We start from the raw sequence: 18,257 nt of genomic DNA on the forward strand, positions 1-18,257 counted from the left end.
TGATGATGGGGCCCAGAGATGCGTCCAGAGAGAGGGGCGGGGCCGGGACGCAGGCCTGGGAAGGGCCACAGCTAGGGAAGAGAGAGGGCCGCTGAAAGGCAGAAAGGGGCCGGACAGAGCAGGCACCGTGGGCCTAGCTGGGCTCCTGAGCCCCGTGAACTGCCCAATGCAGTGCCCTGCGCCTGGGGACATCGCAGAGCGAATCCAGCATTTGCAGAAGGTCTGTGCCGTTCCAGGTACTTGTGGAACTTTTCCAGCCTGCATTGTGTGCCTGGGAAGGAAGAGCAGCCCCCACCACGCTGGGAACTGCCTGGCTGCAGTGTGCCTCACCTTGGTGAGCTGGCAGACATCACGGGGACACCAGACCTTTCCCACTCCTCTCCAGCCCCACGACCTTGAACCAGTGCTCTTTGTGGGCTGGGGCTTCCGGGAGCCTGGACACGGATAGCCAGTGGTTCCTGCAGGTACTCTCTCTGCATCTTCTCCTTCTGTACTCCGATGGATTTTCTATCGGTTATTTTATTTTTTTACCCAACACATGATCTCACATTCTTCACTATGAGAAACATCACACAATAAAGAAGTACAGAGTATTAAAACACGAGTTCTCAACTATGTGAATATAGACACACGTACACCCACCGCACAACTCCACCTCTCTCCTTGCAGGCTGACAATGCTAAAAGGCATGTTTATCATTTGTGTGTGTGTGTGTGTGTTACACATGCCCATATGTGTATATAGAACCTGTAGCCATCTCACCAGAGCTAATTCACATAAGGGCACCATACACACCTTGACCCAGCCCTTCCTTGGTCTCCTTGGAGCTGACAATTCCTTAAACTCTTCTTGTGCTTGCTGAGAGCCCCGACCAAAGGCCAGAAAGAAGTAACTCAGTTCCTCTCTCTCTCTCTCTTTTTTTTTTTTTTTTTATCTTTTGACAGGCAGAGTGGACAGTGAGAGACAGAGAGAAAGGTCTTCCTTTGCCATTGGTTCACCCTCCAATGGCTGCCATGGCCAGCGCGCTACGGCCAGCAGGCTGCGGCCGGCGCACTGTGCTGATCCGAAGTCAGGAGCCAGCTGCTTCTGGTCTCCCATGCGGGTGCAGGGCCCAAGCACTTGGGCCATCCTCCACTGCCTTCCCGGGCCATAGCAGAGAGCTGGCCTGGAAAAGGGGCAACCGGGATAGAATCCAGCGCCCCAACCGGGACTAGAACCCGGTGTGCTGGCGCCACAGGCAGAGGATTAGCCTATTGAGCCATGGCGCCAGTCAGTTTCTCTCTTTTTTCTATTCCTTTTGCTTCTACTTCCAGTCCAAGCCTTGGTATTCGCATCTGCCTTTATGGTCACTAGAGAAGCAAATTTTTTTCTGTAGCCATAGTGATAACAACACATTTTGAGAACTTATTAGGTGCTAAGTGCTTTCCTTACATGTATAGCATTTTATCCTCACCCCAGTCCATATGCAGCTGCACGCCCAGTGTATGGGTAAGGAAACAGAGGCTTAGAGAGGTTAATTTGCCCAGAGCTGCCAACTGCTCTGCGAACCTGGTATTCAAGCTAATTCTGTCTGACCTGAAAGTCTGTCTGTGTTACTTTAAGATCACCTCTTCCCTTCAGGTTGCCAAGGTTCTCGTAGTCTGAATCCACAACCTTTCCGAGTGCACCCTCAGCTGCCGCCTCTGTTCCAGAGGCACAGCTTCTCTACTCCTTTACAGCTGTCTCTTTTCAACCACCCTCATTTCCTCTTTGCTCTTGGGCCAATCATTCTGGTAAGGTTGCCGCCTTCTTTAAAGAAAGACCTAGTCTAGGCTTTTATTTCAAACCTAGCTTTTTCCAAGAAATTTACTTGAACCAAAAAACCATTTTGTTATTTCAAGTAAATATCCTAAAAGATGCAAACATGTACATCTACTTCTTTTTTAAAAAAAGATTTTATTTATTTATTTGAAGGCAGAGTTACAGATAATGAGAGAGACAGAGAGAAAGGTCTTCCTTCCATTTGTTCACTCCCCAAATGGCCATTACGGCAGGAGCTGCACCGATCCGAAGCCAGGAGCCAGGTGCTTCCTCCAGGTCTCCCATGCGGGTGCAGGGCCCAAGCACTTGGGCCATCCTCCACTGCCTTCTCAGGCCACAGCAGAGAGCTGGACTGGAAGAGGAGCAACCAGGACTAAAACTGGCACCCATATGGGATGCTGGTGCCGCAGGCAGAGGATTAACCTAGTGCGCCACAGCGCCAGTCCCCTTCTTCTTCTTCTTCTTTTTTTTTTTTTTAATAAAGATTTATTTATTTACTTGGAAGTCAAAGAGAGAGAGAGAGAGAGGTCTTCCATCCTCTGGTTTACTCCCCAGTTGGCCACAATGGCCGGAGCTGCGCCGATTTGAAGCCAGGAGCCAGGAGCTTCTTCCAGGTCTCCCAAGTGGGTGCAGGGGCCCAAGGACCTTGGGTCATTCTCCACTGCTTTCCAAGGCTATAGCAGAGAGCTGGATCGGTAGAGGAGCAGCCAGGACTCAAACTGGCGCCCATATGGGATGCTGGCACTGCAGGTGGCGGCTTTACCCGCTACACCACAGTGCTGGCCCCAGAATTTATCTCTAATCTCCTTAAGAGCAGGAGCTGAATTTTATTCACTTTTGTGTCCTCATGACCCAATAGGCTCTTAGTAAATGTTGATGTAATGACTCAATCAATGTCTCTGGCCAGTTATTGAGCAGGTTCAACCAGACATTTGAAGATTACTGCAGCGGCTATTTAAGAAGAAACGACTGGTTTGGAATAAAAGTTCGGTGTGTATTTAGCAGCCGGGAGAACACAGCTGTGGGACCAATGCAACTTACACCAAAGATACTTACCTCAAGGATTGTCTCTCGCTACACCGCAGAGCTAAGAGATGGCACCTTAACCTGTGGACAAGGCAACAGGGTCTTTTTGGAAAACCTGAGAACCCAGCCTTGAACCTGATCCATTTTACTTCAATGACACATCTGTGTTACCAGAGAACATTTTAAACTGCTTGACTATAACATAAACTAACATATGATTTTGTAAGATATTTATTTATTTGATAAAGCAGAGCTACACAGAGGGAGAGGCAGAGAGACCTTGTATCTGCTGGTTCACTATCCAAATGGCCATAACTGTCGGGGCTGGGCCAAGAGCCCAAAGTCCCCTCCAGGTCTCCCATGTGAATGCAGGGGTCCACGCACTAGGCCATCTCCAATGCTTTCCCAGGTGCATTAGCAGGGAGCTGGATCAGGAGTGGAGCAGCCTGGACTGGAACCTGCACCCACTTTACCCACTACACCCCAACACCAGCCCCATAAACTAGCATATGATTATTTTATATGTAAGTTATGAGAATATGTTCATGATTTTTTACATATGTTTAAAATAAGAAAACTCAATGTCACTTTAAAGATAACTACTGGTTAAACAGCATTCCTGGTGTAAAAATGCAGGCAGGAGTGAAATGTACAATAATAAATGGGACAGTGTATGTTTGTTTTCAATTTAGTCACTTGTGACTTTATAATAATTTATCCCGCTGCTTTAACTTCTGAATTTCCATCTCTAAAGCTATCTATTTTAATACTCTGGAGATGTTAAATGTGATTATTGAATGTCTTTTAAAATATTTTTGTTTATTTGAGAGGTAGAGTTGCAGACAGAGAGGGAGAGACAGAGAGAGAGGTCTTGCATCCGCTGGTTCACTCCCTAAGTGGCCGCAAAGGCCAGAGCTGTGCCACTCCAAAGCCAGGAGCCAGGAGCTTCTTCTGGGTCTCCCACGTGGGTGCAGGAGCCCAAGCACTGGGGCCATCTTCCACTGCTTTCCCAGGCCATAGCAGAGAGCTGGATCAGAAGAGGAGCAGCTGGGATGCAAACTGGCGCCTATAAGGGATGCCAGTGCTACAGGCGGAAGCTTAGCCTACCTTGCCACAGCACTGGCCCTGATTATCAAATGTCTTAATCTCATATAACCAAGTGGCTAAGGGTGGACTTTAAAGCTGGACTTCTAGGCTGGTGCCATGGCTTAACAGCCTAATCCTCCGCCTTGCGGCGCCGGCACACCGGGTTCTAGTCCCGGTCAGGGCACCGGATTCTATCCTGGTTGCCCCTCTTCCAGGCCAGCTCTCTGTTATGGCCCGGGAAGGCAGTGGAGGATGGCCCAAGCCCTTGGGCCCTGCACCCCATGGGAGACCAGGAGAAGCACCTGGCTCCTGGCTTCAGATCAGCGCAATGCGCCGGCCGCAGCGGCCATTGGAGGGTGAACCAGCGGCAAAAAGGAAGACCTTTCTCTCTGTCTCTCTCTCTCACTTCCACTCTGCCTGTCAAAAAAAAAAAAAAAAAATTTAAAGCTGGACTTCTGAGGTCCTAATCCCAGCTCCCTAATTAATTACCCTCTTTCCCCCAATGCTCTCATGTGTAAAACAGGCATGTTACTCCTCTCTATTCCTGTGATGTTGGAATATTACATAAGTTAGTATTTATAAAAGAACAGCACATTGTCAGTGATGTGTAAGGTCAGAAAAAAGTGAACACAAAGCTGGCGCTGCGGCTCAATAGGCTAATCCTCCGCCTTGCGGCGCTGGCACACCAGGTTCTAGCCCCGGTAGGGGCTCCGGATTCTGTCCTGGTTGCCCCTCTTCCAGGCCAGCTCTCTGCTGTGGCCAGGGAGTGCAGTGGAGGATGGCCCAAGTGCTTGGGCCCTGCACCCCATGGGAGACCAGGAGAAGCACCTGGCTCCTGCCATCGGATCAGCACGGTGCGCTGGCAGCGCACCGGCCGCGGCAGCCATTGGAAGGTGAACCAACGGCAAAGGAAGACCTTTCTCTCTGTCTCTCTCTCACTGATCACTCTGCCTGTCAAAAAAAAAAAAAAAAGAAAAGAAAAAAGTGAACACATCTCTCTTTTTTTTTTATTTTAATGAATGTAGACAAAAATGAAAGAGGAAACTGTTGACTCTGTGCCCTCCTGGAAGCTTCCACCAGAACTGGAACCCTGCAACCTCCAGGGCAAGAAAGCTGTGTGTGTTCATTCATTCATTCATTTGAGGACCTGCCTCCTACTAAAGTGACCACCAATCAGGCCCAGCCCCTGCCCTCAAAGTGCTGACTTACCTGAGTAGAGAGCAGAACGCAACACACTTTTTTTTTTTTTTTTTTTCTACAGAGGACAAGCCTGAGGGCCAGCGAAGTGCCTTGCGCAAGGTCATTCGGCTAAATAGCACAGCACCTGGGCCTAGAGACCCGTCCTCCACAACGCTCGGCGAAGGCCGCTGTTCCCGGGAGGTGGTCGGCCTCCGACCCTCTGAAGCCCCGCTTGAAGGGACTCTATCTACCTTTCAGGATCGTTCTTCAGACTACTCGTCGCCAACCCCCTCCCAAACCTGGAGTTTGCGTTTAAGAAAAGGCAGCGGAGACCCCTAATGAAGTCACACACTGGGTATTTTGAAGCTTCACTTGAAAGAAAATGCAAGGTTAGTCGGTTCCTCCCCGCGTCCCCTCTTCCTGTGCCGGAGAAGTCGAGGACACTAAAAAAGAAGAAGGCTGGCGGCTTCACTCGGGGCTTAAAGGGTGGAGGGCCCGCCCCCTGGTGCGGCAGCGAAGACGATGCGGAGCCACCTGTCAGAGGGCTGCGGGCGGGGGCCAGGGCGGCGAGGGCCGCGGGACCGGGGTGCACGTCCGCGAGCGCAGGCTCAGAGCAGACGCTCGCGGGCGGCAGCATGGGATAGTGTAGGACCCTGGGAAGGAAAGGGGGTCACGCAGGCGGGGCAGAGCCACGCGAGGCGCAGAGCCCTGGAGGTGACATCAAGGAGAGGGCGCAACGGCGAAGGGCCACCGAGGCGTCCAGGGCGGGGATGCCATGTCCCGCGAGCGGCCGCCCCGCACCGACATTCCCCGCAACCTGAGCTTCATTGCCGCGCTGACCGAGCGAGCCTATTACCGCAGTCAACGGCCCAGCCTCGAGGAGGAGCCCGTGGAAGAGCAAGGCGAGAGCGGGACGCGGCTCGGGGCCCGATCCCGCGCTCACGCTCCAAGCCGGGGCCGCCGGGCCCGTTCGGCGCCCGCCGGAGGAAGCGGTGTCCGGGTGCCCCGCAGCTGTAGCCCCGACACCCGCAAGAGAGTGCGCTTTGCCGACGCGCTGGGGCTGGAGCTGGCTGCAGTGCGCCGCTTCCGCCCCGGAGAGCTGCCCCGGGTGCCCCGCCACGTGCAGGTCCAGCTGCAGAGGGACGCCCTCCGCCACTTCGCGCCGTGCCAGCCCCGCGCCCGCGGCCTCCAGGTAGGCGGCGAGGGCACGCCCCCTCCGCGGGACCTGCCCAGCCGGACGCTGCGGGGGCGCGGGAGCGGATTTGAACGGGAACTCACACCTCCATCCCCAGCCCTGGGTGTGCGCGCGCGCGCGCGCTCGTCTCTCGGGGGCAGCAGAGGGAGTGGCTCTCGGCGGCTCTGTGGGCTGGGCCCCCGCGGCCGGCCTCTGATTGGCGCACGGTCGCCGTAACCCCGCCCCTTCTCTCTCCTCCCTCTGTCCCCAGGAGGCGCGCGCGGCCCTGGATCCGGCCAGCGAGCCCGGCTTCGCCACCCGCTTGCAGGCGCAGCGCATCTGCCTGGAACGCGCCGAGGCGGGCCCGCTGGGCGTGGCCGGGAGCGCGCGCGTGCTGGACCTGGCCTACGAGAAGCGCGTGAGCGTGCGCTGGAGCGCCGACGGCTGGCGGAGCCAACGCGAGGCGCCCGCCGCCTACGCCGGCCCGGCCCCGCCCCCGCCGCGCGCGGACCGCTTCGCCTTCCGGCTCCCCGCGCCGCCCATTGGGGGCGCCCTGCTCTTCGCCCTGCGCTACCGAGTCACGGGTCTCGAGTTCTGGGACAACAACGGCGGCCGGGACTATGCTCTGCGGGGGCCTGAGCACCCGGGAAGTGGCGGAACCCCAGAGCTTCAGGGCTGGATCCACTTTATCTGATAGTGACCAGGCGCCCGCGGCCGACGGCAGAGAAAACCTAAGGCACCTGGGGGCGGGGGAGACCAAGATTGGCGGGGAGCGGTCCCGGAAAGCCGAGTGGGCGAGGGCGGAGGGGCGGGCTGGGTGGGAAGCGCTGCTGCAAGTGAGACGGAAGCAACCCAAGGCATGGGAGAAAAGGCCCCGCAGCGATTAGGAAAAGAGCAACAGAACGGGGGCGATGGTGGCGTTCTGTTCCGTGGGTGGGCACCGGCAGAGTGACCACGCCCGGGAGGCCCAGGCAGTCAGAGGCTAGGGACCTTCCTCGCGACGGAGGAGGTATTTGGTGCGAGGTCGCCCACCCAGGACGAAGTCATCTGAGTTGCCCGCTTGTTCCCTTTACCGCTGCTGCCACCCCAAGGACCCTCAGTGCTGCCCGTCCTAGCTTTAACTCCGCCAGAATTGCCTTGCTTAGTTCCGGGAACTTGGCCATTGCTTCCCCGTCTCTGCCATTGTGACAGGATTCCCCTGTCACCCCTGCCAGTACCTGGCTTCAGTCTCCACGGACTGGCTGGGGAGCGATGACAAGTGGTTGTCAGAGCTCCTTCGGCCTCCAGGCAGCTTTGAGGATTACCATGGAGGCAAAAGCAACGCCAAGCCCAATGTTGAGGCGCCTAAGGAGCTGGTACACTCAGGGGCTTCCAGAAAAACGCCAGCATAACCCTTCTGGGGTGCCTTCTCTTCACCTCTAAGCACTTTACAGACCGTGCCTAGGGAATCACTGTTCTGGCTTATTCTTTGTGCCTCAGAAGAAAAGGAAGTCACTGACCAGCCTATAACTTTGGGACCGTTGCTTCCCACTTTTGGGCTCCACTTTCCTCTCTGGGAAATTGGGTTCGGGTTAAGTCATCTCTTTAAGGTTCGACATCTTAATGATCCGTGCATGGCAGAGGGTGGACCGGAAGCCACATTCTGCAGCCTAGTGCTTCAGGTCAGAACACACAGCACCTCAGGCATCTCGTGGAAGCTGAGGATGGGCCTGGCAGTCTGTAGCAGAGCCCAGGAGGCGTCCCATAGCCAGCCTGCAGCCTCATGGGATCCAGAGCTCCTCCCAGCCTCCACTCATCTTCTGCTTTTTGCTTTTTTTTTTTTTTTTTTGCTTTTTGCTCTTGCTCTCACAGACTTCCAGCCGGGGTGCTCTGAGACTTTCCAGGAGGTGCAGCTGTGTTGGGGAAAATGATGCTTGGGAGCCCCAAAGATGAAAGGAACCAGTGTTGGGGCCTCTCTTAAGGATAAAAAAAGTATGGTTGTATAAGGAATGGAAAGCATCAAATCAAGAATCAGAGTAACTTGAAAATTCAGTGGCACCAGAAGGTGGCAGTCTGCTCCACACCCAACCACGGGACTGGGAAAGCCGTGTTGTTGTTTCTTTTTTTGTTTGTTTTAAATCCATTCCCATCCATACCTTAATTCTCTCCTCCTGGTTAACCTTAACAGGGGAGTCCTTCATTTGCTGGTTGCTGGTTTTCCTTTCTCTTACTCTCTTCTTAACCTCTACTTTTGTCCACCTTGCATTGTTCTTCTACCTTGCCATCACTTTTTTTTCTTTTAACAAAAATGGTGTTTCCTGTTTACCTTTGTGTTCTTTATTTCCGTTTGCCTACGCTTCACCCTTGTTGATCTCTGCTATTCCTTCTCCCTCCAGAAGGGGTGGGGAACCTACTTCCTTGTCTCCGAGACCATGGTTGAGCCACCTTCCTTCCTCAGGCTCCTTCTTGCCGGTCTTCTAGAAGGGAGAAGAGGGAAGAGAAGCAGTTGCTGATGCTAATGATGAACAAGGAATGCCTAGGTAACCAGCTCCCCACGCCCCTTTGTTGCTAATTTCTCAAAGGAAAATTTCTGGATCCCCTGTTCCTCATCACTAAGGGGAAGCATGCCCACATGGCCACACGTGCGTTCACAGTCGAGTGTGGGGCTTGTTACCAGGCCCTTCCTGTCCACAGTCTTCACCCTTCAAAGAAAGATGGCCGAAAGAGAGGACCCCCTGGGCCATTCCTAGAATAAATGCCTATTTAAACATAGTTCTTAGCTTGTGAAAAAAGAAGCAGAATTTGTGCGTCTTGTGGATCACCTTCAGGTCAAAGTTGCTGCAAAGTGAAGACAGAAACTGTACTGGAAGTCAGCAGGCAATGTGCTGTGTAGTCACCAGTGAAAACCCAAGGAAGGATAATAGAGGGAGATGTGGGTGCAGCTCAGCAGTGCGATAATTGCCTAACATGTGTGCGTCATTGTTAGGTGGTATTAACAGCAGTAATAGCTCACATTCTTGACTTTCTACTTAGCTGCTACAATCTGTTTTGCATGCTTGCTCAAAACGACCACGTCTGTGAGTTGAGCATTATCACTGTCCCTATTTTTAAAGATGAGGAAACAAGCTCAGAGACGCTCAGTAATATGGTCAAGATCACACAGCTAGCAAAGGGGAGAGCTAGAATTGTTAACCCTGGCGATCTCTAGCTGCTGTGTGCAGTCATGATGTTCTGTAATGCTCTATGTCATTTCTCTTTAGGAAAAGGCCACAGTTTCTGATTATGCTCTGCCTTCCCATCCTCTTGGTCTCCCAAACTGGCTTGGAAAAGGCAAAGCACCAAGGCTCCCAGGCTTCCTCTTCTTCCTGGTGCTTGCTACTGTTCCTGTGCCAGTCTCTTGGCCTTGCTGGATCAGCAAGGGATCTGCAAGAGAACTTGGAGACCTATTTAAACTCCAGCCTTTCCATATTTTGGGCATCTCTCCTGGCCGTAGCCAACCCTCCATAGCTGTTGATGTACCATCTCCTTCCTCTGTCCCCACTATCACTGAACAGGCTAATTCACTAAGATTTGCACTGTAAGGGTCCCCAGCTAGGACAATTGCTAGATGGTCTGTGCTTGGGCCTTCTCCGGGATCCCTGCTGTTCCTGAGTGGGCAAATGCATTCTCAGGCAGGAACCAAGGATAATTCTGTCCCCTAAGCTCTGTCTCTGTGAGAAGTACATGGTCCACTCAACCCCATCTCAGCTTTACCAAAGAACACCCCAGTCTTCTAATTCTTCAGTTAAGGAGCTGCCACAGGATGTGGGGATAAGCTGGGAGTTTCCCCTGTAGTTGGCCCATGAGCTGCCTTCTTACTACAAATCATGGGTGCCTCCCTTTTTGAAACAGGGACTTACCCAACTGTCAGTACCACCAAGCCTTGTAAGAGTGGGATGAAACTAGTATTTCTTGAGCATTTTCTGTTTGAGATTTCCTGGAGGGACTCCTACCCTGATGCCATTGGTGTGCACTCCTTTTCCAGGACATGAACACCGAGATGTCTCCAAGCCCTGGGCTTTTGCTAACCTTGGGTTGAACTGGTATAGCCGGGTCCCAAACCCCAGCATCTGCATGTCAACCAAGATGAGGCAGTTCACCTTACCCTTCCTGCACTGCTGTTTCCACAACTTCCCCACGTTACAGCCTCAGTAGGCAAAGCAGAGAGTCTATAGACAGGTGCAGCCAGTGGTTTCTCCCAGCTGGTTTGGCCTGACCTGACATGGGAAATGCTAGAGGTGTAGAGATCCAGTTAAGTGTTATGCATTAGGCATCATGGTGGAGACCTTCCTCTAAAGGCCGGTGACTTTAAACGTGAGCAATTTTGGGTATAACATGTTGGCCGTGGTCTGGAAAGTGCCATAAGAGAAAGCGTTACCATGGGCAGGGACTGGGCTCCTTGAGGCAACCCAGCAGGAACATGGTCACCCTTTGCTCCCATCCAGGCCCCAGATGTCTTCCTACACCTTCCTGTCCTATAGCCTGCCTCCTCTGCCTCTTCCTGTTTATGAATGTAGCGCATCATTTCTCTTCATAACAAGCCCGAATGCCTCAGTTTTCCAATCTGGACTTCAATGCCTTCTAATTCCTGGGTTTCTCTGGAGATCCTCTGGATCCTCACAGTTTGCATGGCATGGAATCAGAGACCTGGAAAGGCTTGTCATTAGGAATTACCTGGGCAGGCTCTGGTGCAGAGTGAAGACACAGGTGCAGGGGTGAGAAGTGACTCCATCAGGGTCAGAAAATTGTAGTGCAGCTCAAGACGGGCTCAAACCCAGGCTTCCTGATCACATCTCATCCCCAGGCTGAGCGGTCCCTGTACAGTCGGGCTCAAGCCTTCTCATGACAAAGGATGACATCAGACATATGTCATTTCCTGCTACTAGTTTCCATTCCCTTCCTCCTACAAACATAAAGAAAAACAAAAGGAACTGACATTTTTCTCTGTGATTCCAGTCTTGGCACTACTGGTGATGCTGCTGAAGAGCAATGGCCTTGCTAAAAAGACTGAGCAGCCCACCCATTGAGTAGCTGACCCGGGAAGCGCTGTGTGAACCCATGGAAAACCACTTTTCACCAGGTGCTGCCAGGGCCTCCCCAACTCCTTCACAGGGCAGCGCTGTGCCCTGGGCCCCAAACCCACTGCTACTCTTATGTGTCACTTGAACTTCCTCATGCAGCTGCCCTCCCTTCTGGATATACAACCTTATATTTGAAATAAAGTTGAAATATGAAAACAAATTACATCATAAAACACTCAGAAGTATTCTTTGTTTGGGGCTGAGGGTGGCAAGAAGTCCAGAGGCAAGATTCCCTTCCTAAACCCTCCTTTTTCTTTTTTTCTTTTTTTTTTTTTTCTTCTCACTTTTATTCCTTGAGAGACAGTCCCTGTCCATTAGTTCACTCCCCAAATCTCCGCAACAGACAAGGTTGGTGCAGGCTGAAGCCAGGAACTGAGAACCCAATCCCTGTCTCCCACATGGAGGGTGAGGACCTAGCTACTTGAGCCATCCACTGCTGTTTCCCACGGTGCTCATTAGCAAAGCCAGGACCTGAACCTAGCACTCCAGTATGGGATGTGGTCTTCCCAAGCAGCGTCGACCACTAAGGCAAATGCTAACCTGGTCATTTCCTAATAGTCCTGCTCCGGGGCTGCTGACATATTGCAGCAGGTTAATCTACTGCCTGGGATGCCAACATCCCATATGAGCACCAGTCTGAGTCCCGCCTACTCCACTTCTAATCCAGCTCCCTGCTAATACACCTGGGAAAGCAGCCAAAGATGGCCCAAGTGTTTGGGCCTGTGCCACCCCCATGGAAGACTTGGATGGAGTTCCAGATTCCTGTCTCTAGTCTGGGCCAGCCCAGGCCATTGAAGCCATTTGGAGAGTGAACCAGCAGATGGAAGATCTCTCTTTTTCTCTCTCTCTTTTTTTTTTTTTTCTCTTCTCTCTGTAACTCTGCCTTTCAAATAAATAAATCTTAAAAAGTCCTATTCCTGGCCGGCGCCGCGGCTCATTAGGCTAATCCTCTGCCTTGCGGCGCCGGCACACCGGGTTCTAGTCCCGGTCGGTCGGGGCACCGATCCTGTCCCGGTTGCCCCTCTTCCAGGCCAGCTCTCTGCTGTGGCCAGGGAGTGCAGTGGAGGATGGCCCAAGTGCTTGGGCCCTGCACCCCATGGGAGACCAGGAGAAGCACCTGGCTCCTGCCATCGGATCAGCGCGGTGCGCCGGCCGCAGCGCGCTACCGCGGCGGCCATTGGAGGGTGAACCAACGGCAAAAGGAAGACCTTTCTCTCTGTCTCTCTCTCACTATCCACTCTGCCTGTCAAAAAATTAAAAAAAAAAAAAAAAAGTCCTATTCCTGGCCGGCACCGTGGCTTAATAGGCCAATCCTCCGCCTTGCGGCGCCGGCACACCGGGTTCTAGTCCCGGTTGGGGCACCAGATTCTATCCCGGTTGCCCCTCTTCCAGGCCAGCTCTCTGCTATGGCCCGGGAAGGCAGTGGAGGATGACCCAAGTGCTTGGGCCCTGCACCTGCATGGGAGACCAGGATAAGCACCTGGCTCCTGGCTTCGGATCAGCACGGTGCCATTGGAGGGTGAACCAATGGCACAAAGGAAGACCTTCCTCTCTGTCTCTCTCTCTCACTATCCACTCTGCCTGCCTGTCCAAAAAAAAAAAAAAGTCCTATTCCTTTTCTGCTGGAGTCCTCTGGCTGTTCGGAAGTTGCATGGAAGAAGACAACGGGAGAGTGGGCAGCCATGGCTTAAGATGCCACAACAGGATTCCTCCACCCTTTTGGGTAGTGGGAACATAGTCAGGGCCTGGCTCTTCAGTTCCCTGGCACCCAGCACAGCTGTTGGTGTTGTTAAAGGAACAGCCTGGGAAAACTCCTGTTTCCGCTTTTCACAGGGACTCTTCTTCTTTTAGGGGGTCATCTCGTTACTTTCTGCTCTTGAGTAGTGGAAGGAAGAACAGTGCCCTTCCCTAATCAGGGGTTACCCTAAAACAAAGGGTAAGACAGCTAACGGAGGTGAAAGGAAGGCAAGACCTCTGTCAAATCCAGGATGGAGGGGCAGAAATAGATAATAAAGGGAGGAAGTCCTTGAAAGAGCAAGTTCTCACAGGATTGGCTCCCACATCACCTGAGTGATGAGAGAATCCAACTACCCACAAAGTAATGCGGTGACAGCATTCCTAAGAGGGAAGCCCCAAGCACGGAATGCCTGATAGCTCCCCGTCACATCATAAAGGCCGACCTGTGACGTCATTGCTGCCCAGACCGCCGCTCTTCAGTGTACCCTATGAGTGCTGAAGGGCAGGGTCAGTATGAGGAGCAAACACCCACGGAGAGGTAAGGCGGGGCTTTCCAGGGCTTCTCTCCACGGCTTCCTCCTGGAGTCAGAGCCCCAAGCCCTTCACAGACTCCTCACGTCTTCTGGAGTAGGTTTGAGCTCCTTCTGCCACAAACTCCTTCCGTGTTAACTTTCGCTCTCCCCACTCTATCTCCAAGCCTCAGTACTCGCAGGTCTGGGTAGTGGGGCACCTCACTGCCTGCGGCTCTGGTCTTTCTTAAGAGACAGGGCACGAGCACTGGAGCAGAGTTCCCCTGAGGAGGCAGAGACTCACCATGGCCATCTGGTAGTCCTAGGGCTGGAGCCACGCTTCTGGGTACCTGAAGTATGCAACTTTTGGAGCCCCTTTAAGAAAATTAAATAAAATCAGGATATTTTCAGAATGACAAATTACAATTTTTTAAAAAGCTGCCAACTATCTGCCTAAAATTATTCATATTTCCACTTTTTTTGCCACAGTCTTTGATAGCCTTTTCGTATAATGATTGTATGTTTTCTATGAGTCTTCTAACACGATCACTTTAGAATTGTTAATTTAAAAAAATTTTACCCCCATGCCTTGTGATACTTTCATAAATGTTTAGTTTTTTTGTCAAACTTGGTAAAACCCCTATAAAATTTTGGAGCTTTTCGAATTTGTAATGGCTAATGTCATATATTCTGAATTGATAGTATCAAGAATAATGGGAACTATAAATATTAGTTTGGGGGCAGGCATGTTTGTAGCACGGTGCTTAGGTTGCTGCTTGGGGGCATCTGCATCGTGTATCAGAGTGCTTGGTTCAAGTCCTGACTGTGCTTCCAACACAACTTCTCACTGATGCACACTCTGGGTAGCAGCAGTGGTGGTTCAGGTGCTTGGATCCTTGCCACCCACATGGCAAACCTGGATTGAGTTCTGTGCTCCTGGTCTCAGCTTGTCTCAGCCCTAGCTGTTGAGGTCATTTGGGAAGTGAACCAGCAGATAGATGATCTCTGCCTTTCAAATAAAAAATGGAAATAAACATACAGGCAGGCATTTGGCTCAGAAGTTAAGTCAGCAGCCGAGACACTCCTGTCTCGCATCAGAGTGCTTGTTTGGAGCCCCAGCTCCTCTAGGCTCCTCCACTCCTAATCCAGCTTCCTGCTAATGCACACTCTAGGAGGCAGCGGGTGATGGCTCAAGTCCTTGGTTGCCTGCCAGCCTAGATTGAGTTCTGGGCTCCCGGCTTTGGCCTAGCTCAGTCCTGGCTATTGCAGGCATTTCAGGAGGGTTCCAGCAGAGGGAAGATCTCTCTTTCTGACTTTCAAATAAAATGGCAGTAAATACACATTTTTAAAATATATAAGTAAGTTAATTTTTCAGGGCCGCCATACAAAAATAGCAGAGCCTGGGTGTGTGCTAAATTTGTTTTCTCAGTTCTGGAGACTAGAGGTCCAAGACAAGGGCACTGGCTGAGCTGACCGCATCCTAAGGCTTCTGTCCTTGATTGTGGAAGGCTGTCTGCTCATGGTCTTCCCTCCGCCTGTGCAGCCACAAGTCTGTGCCCAGATTTCCTCGTGGAAGGTCAGCAGTCATACTGTGTTAGGACCCACCCTAATTCATCCATCTCAGCTGAACTTAATCACCTCGAGAAACAACCTAACTCCACATGAAGCTATGTTCTGAGGTACTGGGGGACAGGATATTAACCCTAAGTTTGGGAGGGCACAGTTTAATCCATAACACTGTATCCACCTGGGGATAATTTATTCTATTCACAGAAGTAACTGCAAAACCCATCAAGTATACCTACTAACCCCAAAGTACACGTGATCCCTCCCCAGCTCCCTCAGCCAGTCTCCAAGTGCCCATCACTTCTCCGTGGACACCTGAGAAAGGGACATGTGATAGATGTCAAGTCAAGAAGGAGATACCAGTCAATTCCAGTTTGGGGTTTTTTTTTTTTTTTTTCCCAAGTTTTAGAAAAAACTGTGACGATGTTGGCGTGTTGCTGCAGCTCCTCCAGTGGCGGAGGTCTGTGACAGGGAGACACTGCACCTGCAGGGCCTCCAGCTGTAGGGCGAGCATCAGCCTTGCTAATGTCTGAGCCGTGCAAAACAGATGACAGGCATCGCGTTCTCCAGTGCTAGTCCCTGGAAGGGCTGGCAGGGGACTATCCTGCAAAACGTGGGACTCTCACCATCAGCCGAGGCCTCTCCCCCTCACCCTGGCCCACCCCAGTCCACTCCACATTCAACAGCAGTGAGGGACCTTTTTTTTCTGCCAAGAGCCATTTGGAAATATATATATATATATATATATATATATATATATATATATATATGACACCATTTGTGGGCCATGCAAAAGTAGCAACTTAAAAATTAGCCTGCTATCAGTTTGAATTTCCAGTCTCTACTGTGATTGCCTTGGCGGGGCCTGACCAAATGATGTTGTGGGCCGCACATGGCCCGTGGGCTGGACAGTCTCCTGTCTAGACCTACATGGAGTTCAACTCACATAGAGGGTTCAGCCTGTACTTTAGAACTAAGGCAGGGGAGTTTCTTCTATCCTCCTTGGAGTACCCCCCCCCATAAACTTGAATGCTACCCCTACCCCTGACTCTTGGGAGCGAGTGTCCTTCTCAGAAAGAGAGGTGATGGAGTCACCCACCTTTTGTAATTCCAAGCCCAGGATCAGCACTGCCCAGAGTGACTTAGCAAACCACAGGCTCATGGGCTTAGTTCCCACAGACAGCTCCTGCCTGGCCTCCCTTCCAGCCAAACAAGCTCGGATTCTTCCCAGTCAATCCAGTCTCCTTAGGTTGTGAGGGAACGACCCCTGCACTGGCCGCTGAGGGCTGCCCACACCTGAAATACCCCACTCTTCCCCCCTCACTGCAGACACACCAGTTCAGCACTGCCGCGGTCCTGACTGTGGACAAGCTCTGTCCACGCCACCAGCCTGGCTCACAGCCCGAGGCATGAAACGCTTCTAATCCTGAAGCCGAGTGGCTTTCGGTTGTTTACCGCTATCACGTTTTTGCCGGGCGTTAGTTTGAAGGGCGCGGGACTGGCTCTTAAAAGTTGAGGTCATGGCCAGCACCACGGCTCACTAGGCTAATCCTCCGCCTTGCTGCGCCGGCACACCAGGTTCTAGTCCCGGTCGGGGCACCGGATTCTGTCCCGGTTGCCCCTCTTCCAGGCCGGTGCCGCAGCTCACTAGGTTAATCCTCCGCCTTGCGGCGCCGGCACACAGGGTTCTAGTCCCGATCAGGGCGCCGGATTCTGTCCTGGTTGCCACTCTTCCAGGCCAGCTCTCCGCTGTGGCCAGGGAGTGCAGTGGAGGATGGCCCAAGTGCTTGGGTCCTGCACCCCATGGGAGACCAGGGGAAGCCCCTGGCTCCTGCCTTCGGATCAGCGCGGTGCGCCTGCCGCAGCGCGCCAACCGCGGCAGCCATTGGAGGGTGAACCAACGGCAAAAGGAAGATCCTTCTCTCTGTCTCTCTTTCTCACTGTCCACGCTGCCTGTCAAAAAAAAAAAAAAAAAAAAAGTTGAGGTCATGGCCGCCGCGGCTCACTAGGCTAATCCTCCGCCTGCGGCGAGGGCACCCAGGTTCTAGTCCCCGTCAGGGGCCGGTTCTGTCCTGGTTGCTCCTTTTCCAGTCCACCTCTCTGCTGTGGCCCAGGAAGGCAGTGGAGGATGGCCTAAGTCCTTGGGCCCTGCACCCACATGGGAGACCAGGAGAAGCACCTGGCTCCTGGCTTCGCATCAGCGCGGTGCGCCGGCCGCAGTGGCCATTGGAGGGTGAACCAACGGCAAAGGAAGACTTTTCTCTCTCTCTCTCTCCCTCCACTCTGCCTGTCAAAAGAAAAAAAAAAGTTGAGGTCGTTAGCAAATAAAAGAGGGGAAGGCGGCAGGGCCAGACGCATCCAGCAGGCTCAGCACTGAAGGAGGGGTATTTCTGATGTCTGGCAACCCTGAAAGAATCTAGACCTCAGGGTGCAGCAGGGAAGAAGGAACGGAGGAGACTGGTGGTTGGTTTCTTGGGATGCAGGGAGGTGGAGAGGTGAGGTGTGAGAATACAAGTCTGAAGTTATTACAAACTGTCATCGCGTAGAAGCTGTTAATTAAGTGACCTAAGTAGTCAAGAAGAGACTTAAAAATATATATGCAAGAGTCACTTTGGGAAGTATTCTCAAGTTTTAGAAGAGGGAGAATTCTAAACACACATTTTGGCCGCAAACTTCCGGCGGTGCAGGACAGGCATCCCAGCAAAGTTCGCTTTATCGTCATCTCTCTCTTGACAGCGAACGCCGGGATCCCCCAGAGAGGAGGCAGAGCCCTGCGTCCCCATTACCAGGGCGGGGAGGGGAGCCTGAGGCTCTGCGAGGCACCCGGCAGGCAGGTGCCCGCCCCGGCAGGTCGTCTTCGCGAACACCAGTCGAAGGTCCTAGACTTTCCGGGTGGCAAGACAGCTGGCGCGCCTCGACGAGCGCCCGGTCGCTGCAGGCGCTTCGTCACGGCGAGCGCGGCGGCGGCCGGGCCAGTGGCAGGCCAGAGAGCAGACGCTGCCAAGGTCTTGAAGGAGCGCTTCCTCCAGGAGGCGACTAATGCGGAGTTGTTGGCGGTCCCGACAGTTCAGCAAAGTGCTG

At 52.7% G+C, this 18,257-nt stretch overlaps 1 protein-coding gene and 1 long non-coding RNA gene across 3 annotated transcripts; both read left to right on the top strand.

Moving 5' to 3' along the window:
- Positions 1–58: 58 nt before the first annotated feature.
- LOC133769976 (uncharacterized) lies at positions 59–11,483 on the top strand. 2 transcript variants are annotated; one of them, XR_009867297.1, is made up of 5 exons: positions 59–464; positions 5,174–5,211; positions 5,350–5,480; positions 8,641–8,784; positions 11,240–11,483. It is a non-coding gene; the product is annotated as an uncharacterized LOC133769976 (long non-coding RNA). The 2 variants fall into 2 exon arrangements; XR_009867298.1 differs by lacking the exon at positions 5,174–5,211.
- Positions 5,655–7,044, top strand: PPP1R3E (protein phosphatase 1 regulatory subunit 3E). Its single transcript, XM_062205430.1, has 2 exons — positions 5,655–6,283; positions 6,537–7,044. The coding sequence occupies exons 1-2, from the start codon at positions 5,867–5,869 to the stop codon at positions 6,957–6,959; spliced, it is 840 nt and encodes a 279-aa protein (XP_062061414.1). The 5' UTR covers positions 5,655–5,866; the 3' UTR covers positions 6,960–7,044.
- Positions 11,484–18,257: the final 6,774 nt, after the last annotated feature.

This window comes from Lepus europaeus, chromosome 11 (genome assembly GCF_033115175.1).
Source record: "Lepus europaeus isolate LE1 chromosome 11, mLepTim1.pri, whole genome shotgun sequence".
Taxonomy (NCBI): domain Eukaryota; kingdom Metazoa; phylum Chordata; class Mammalia; order Lagomorpha; family Leporidae; genus Lepus; species Lepus europaeus.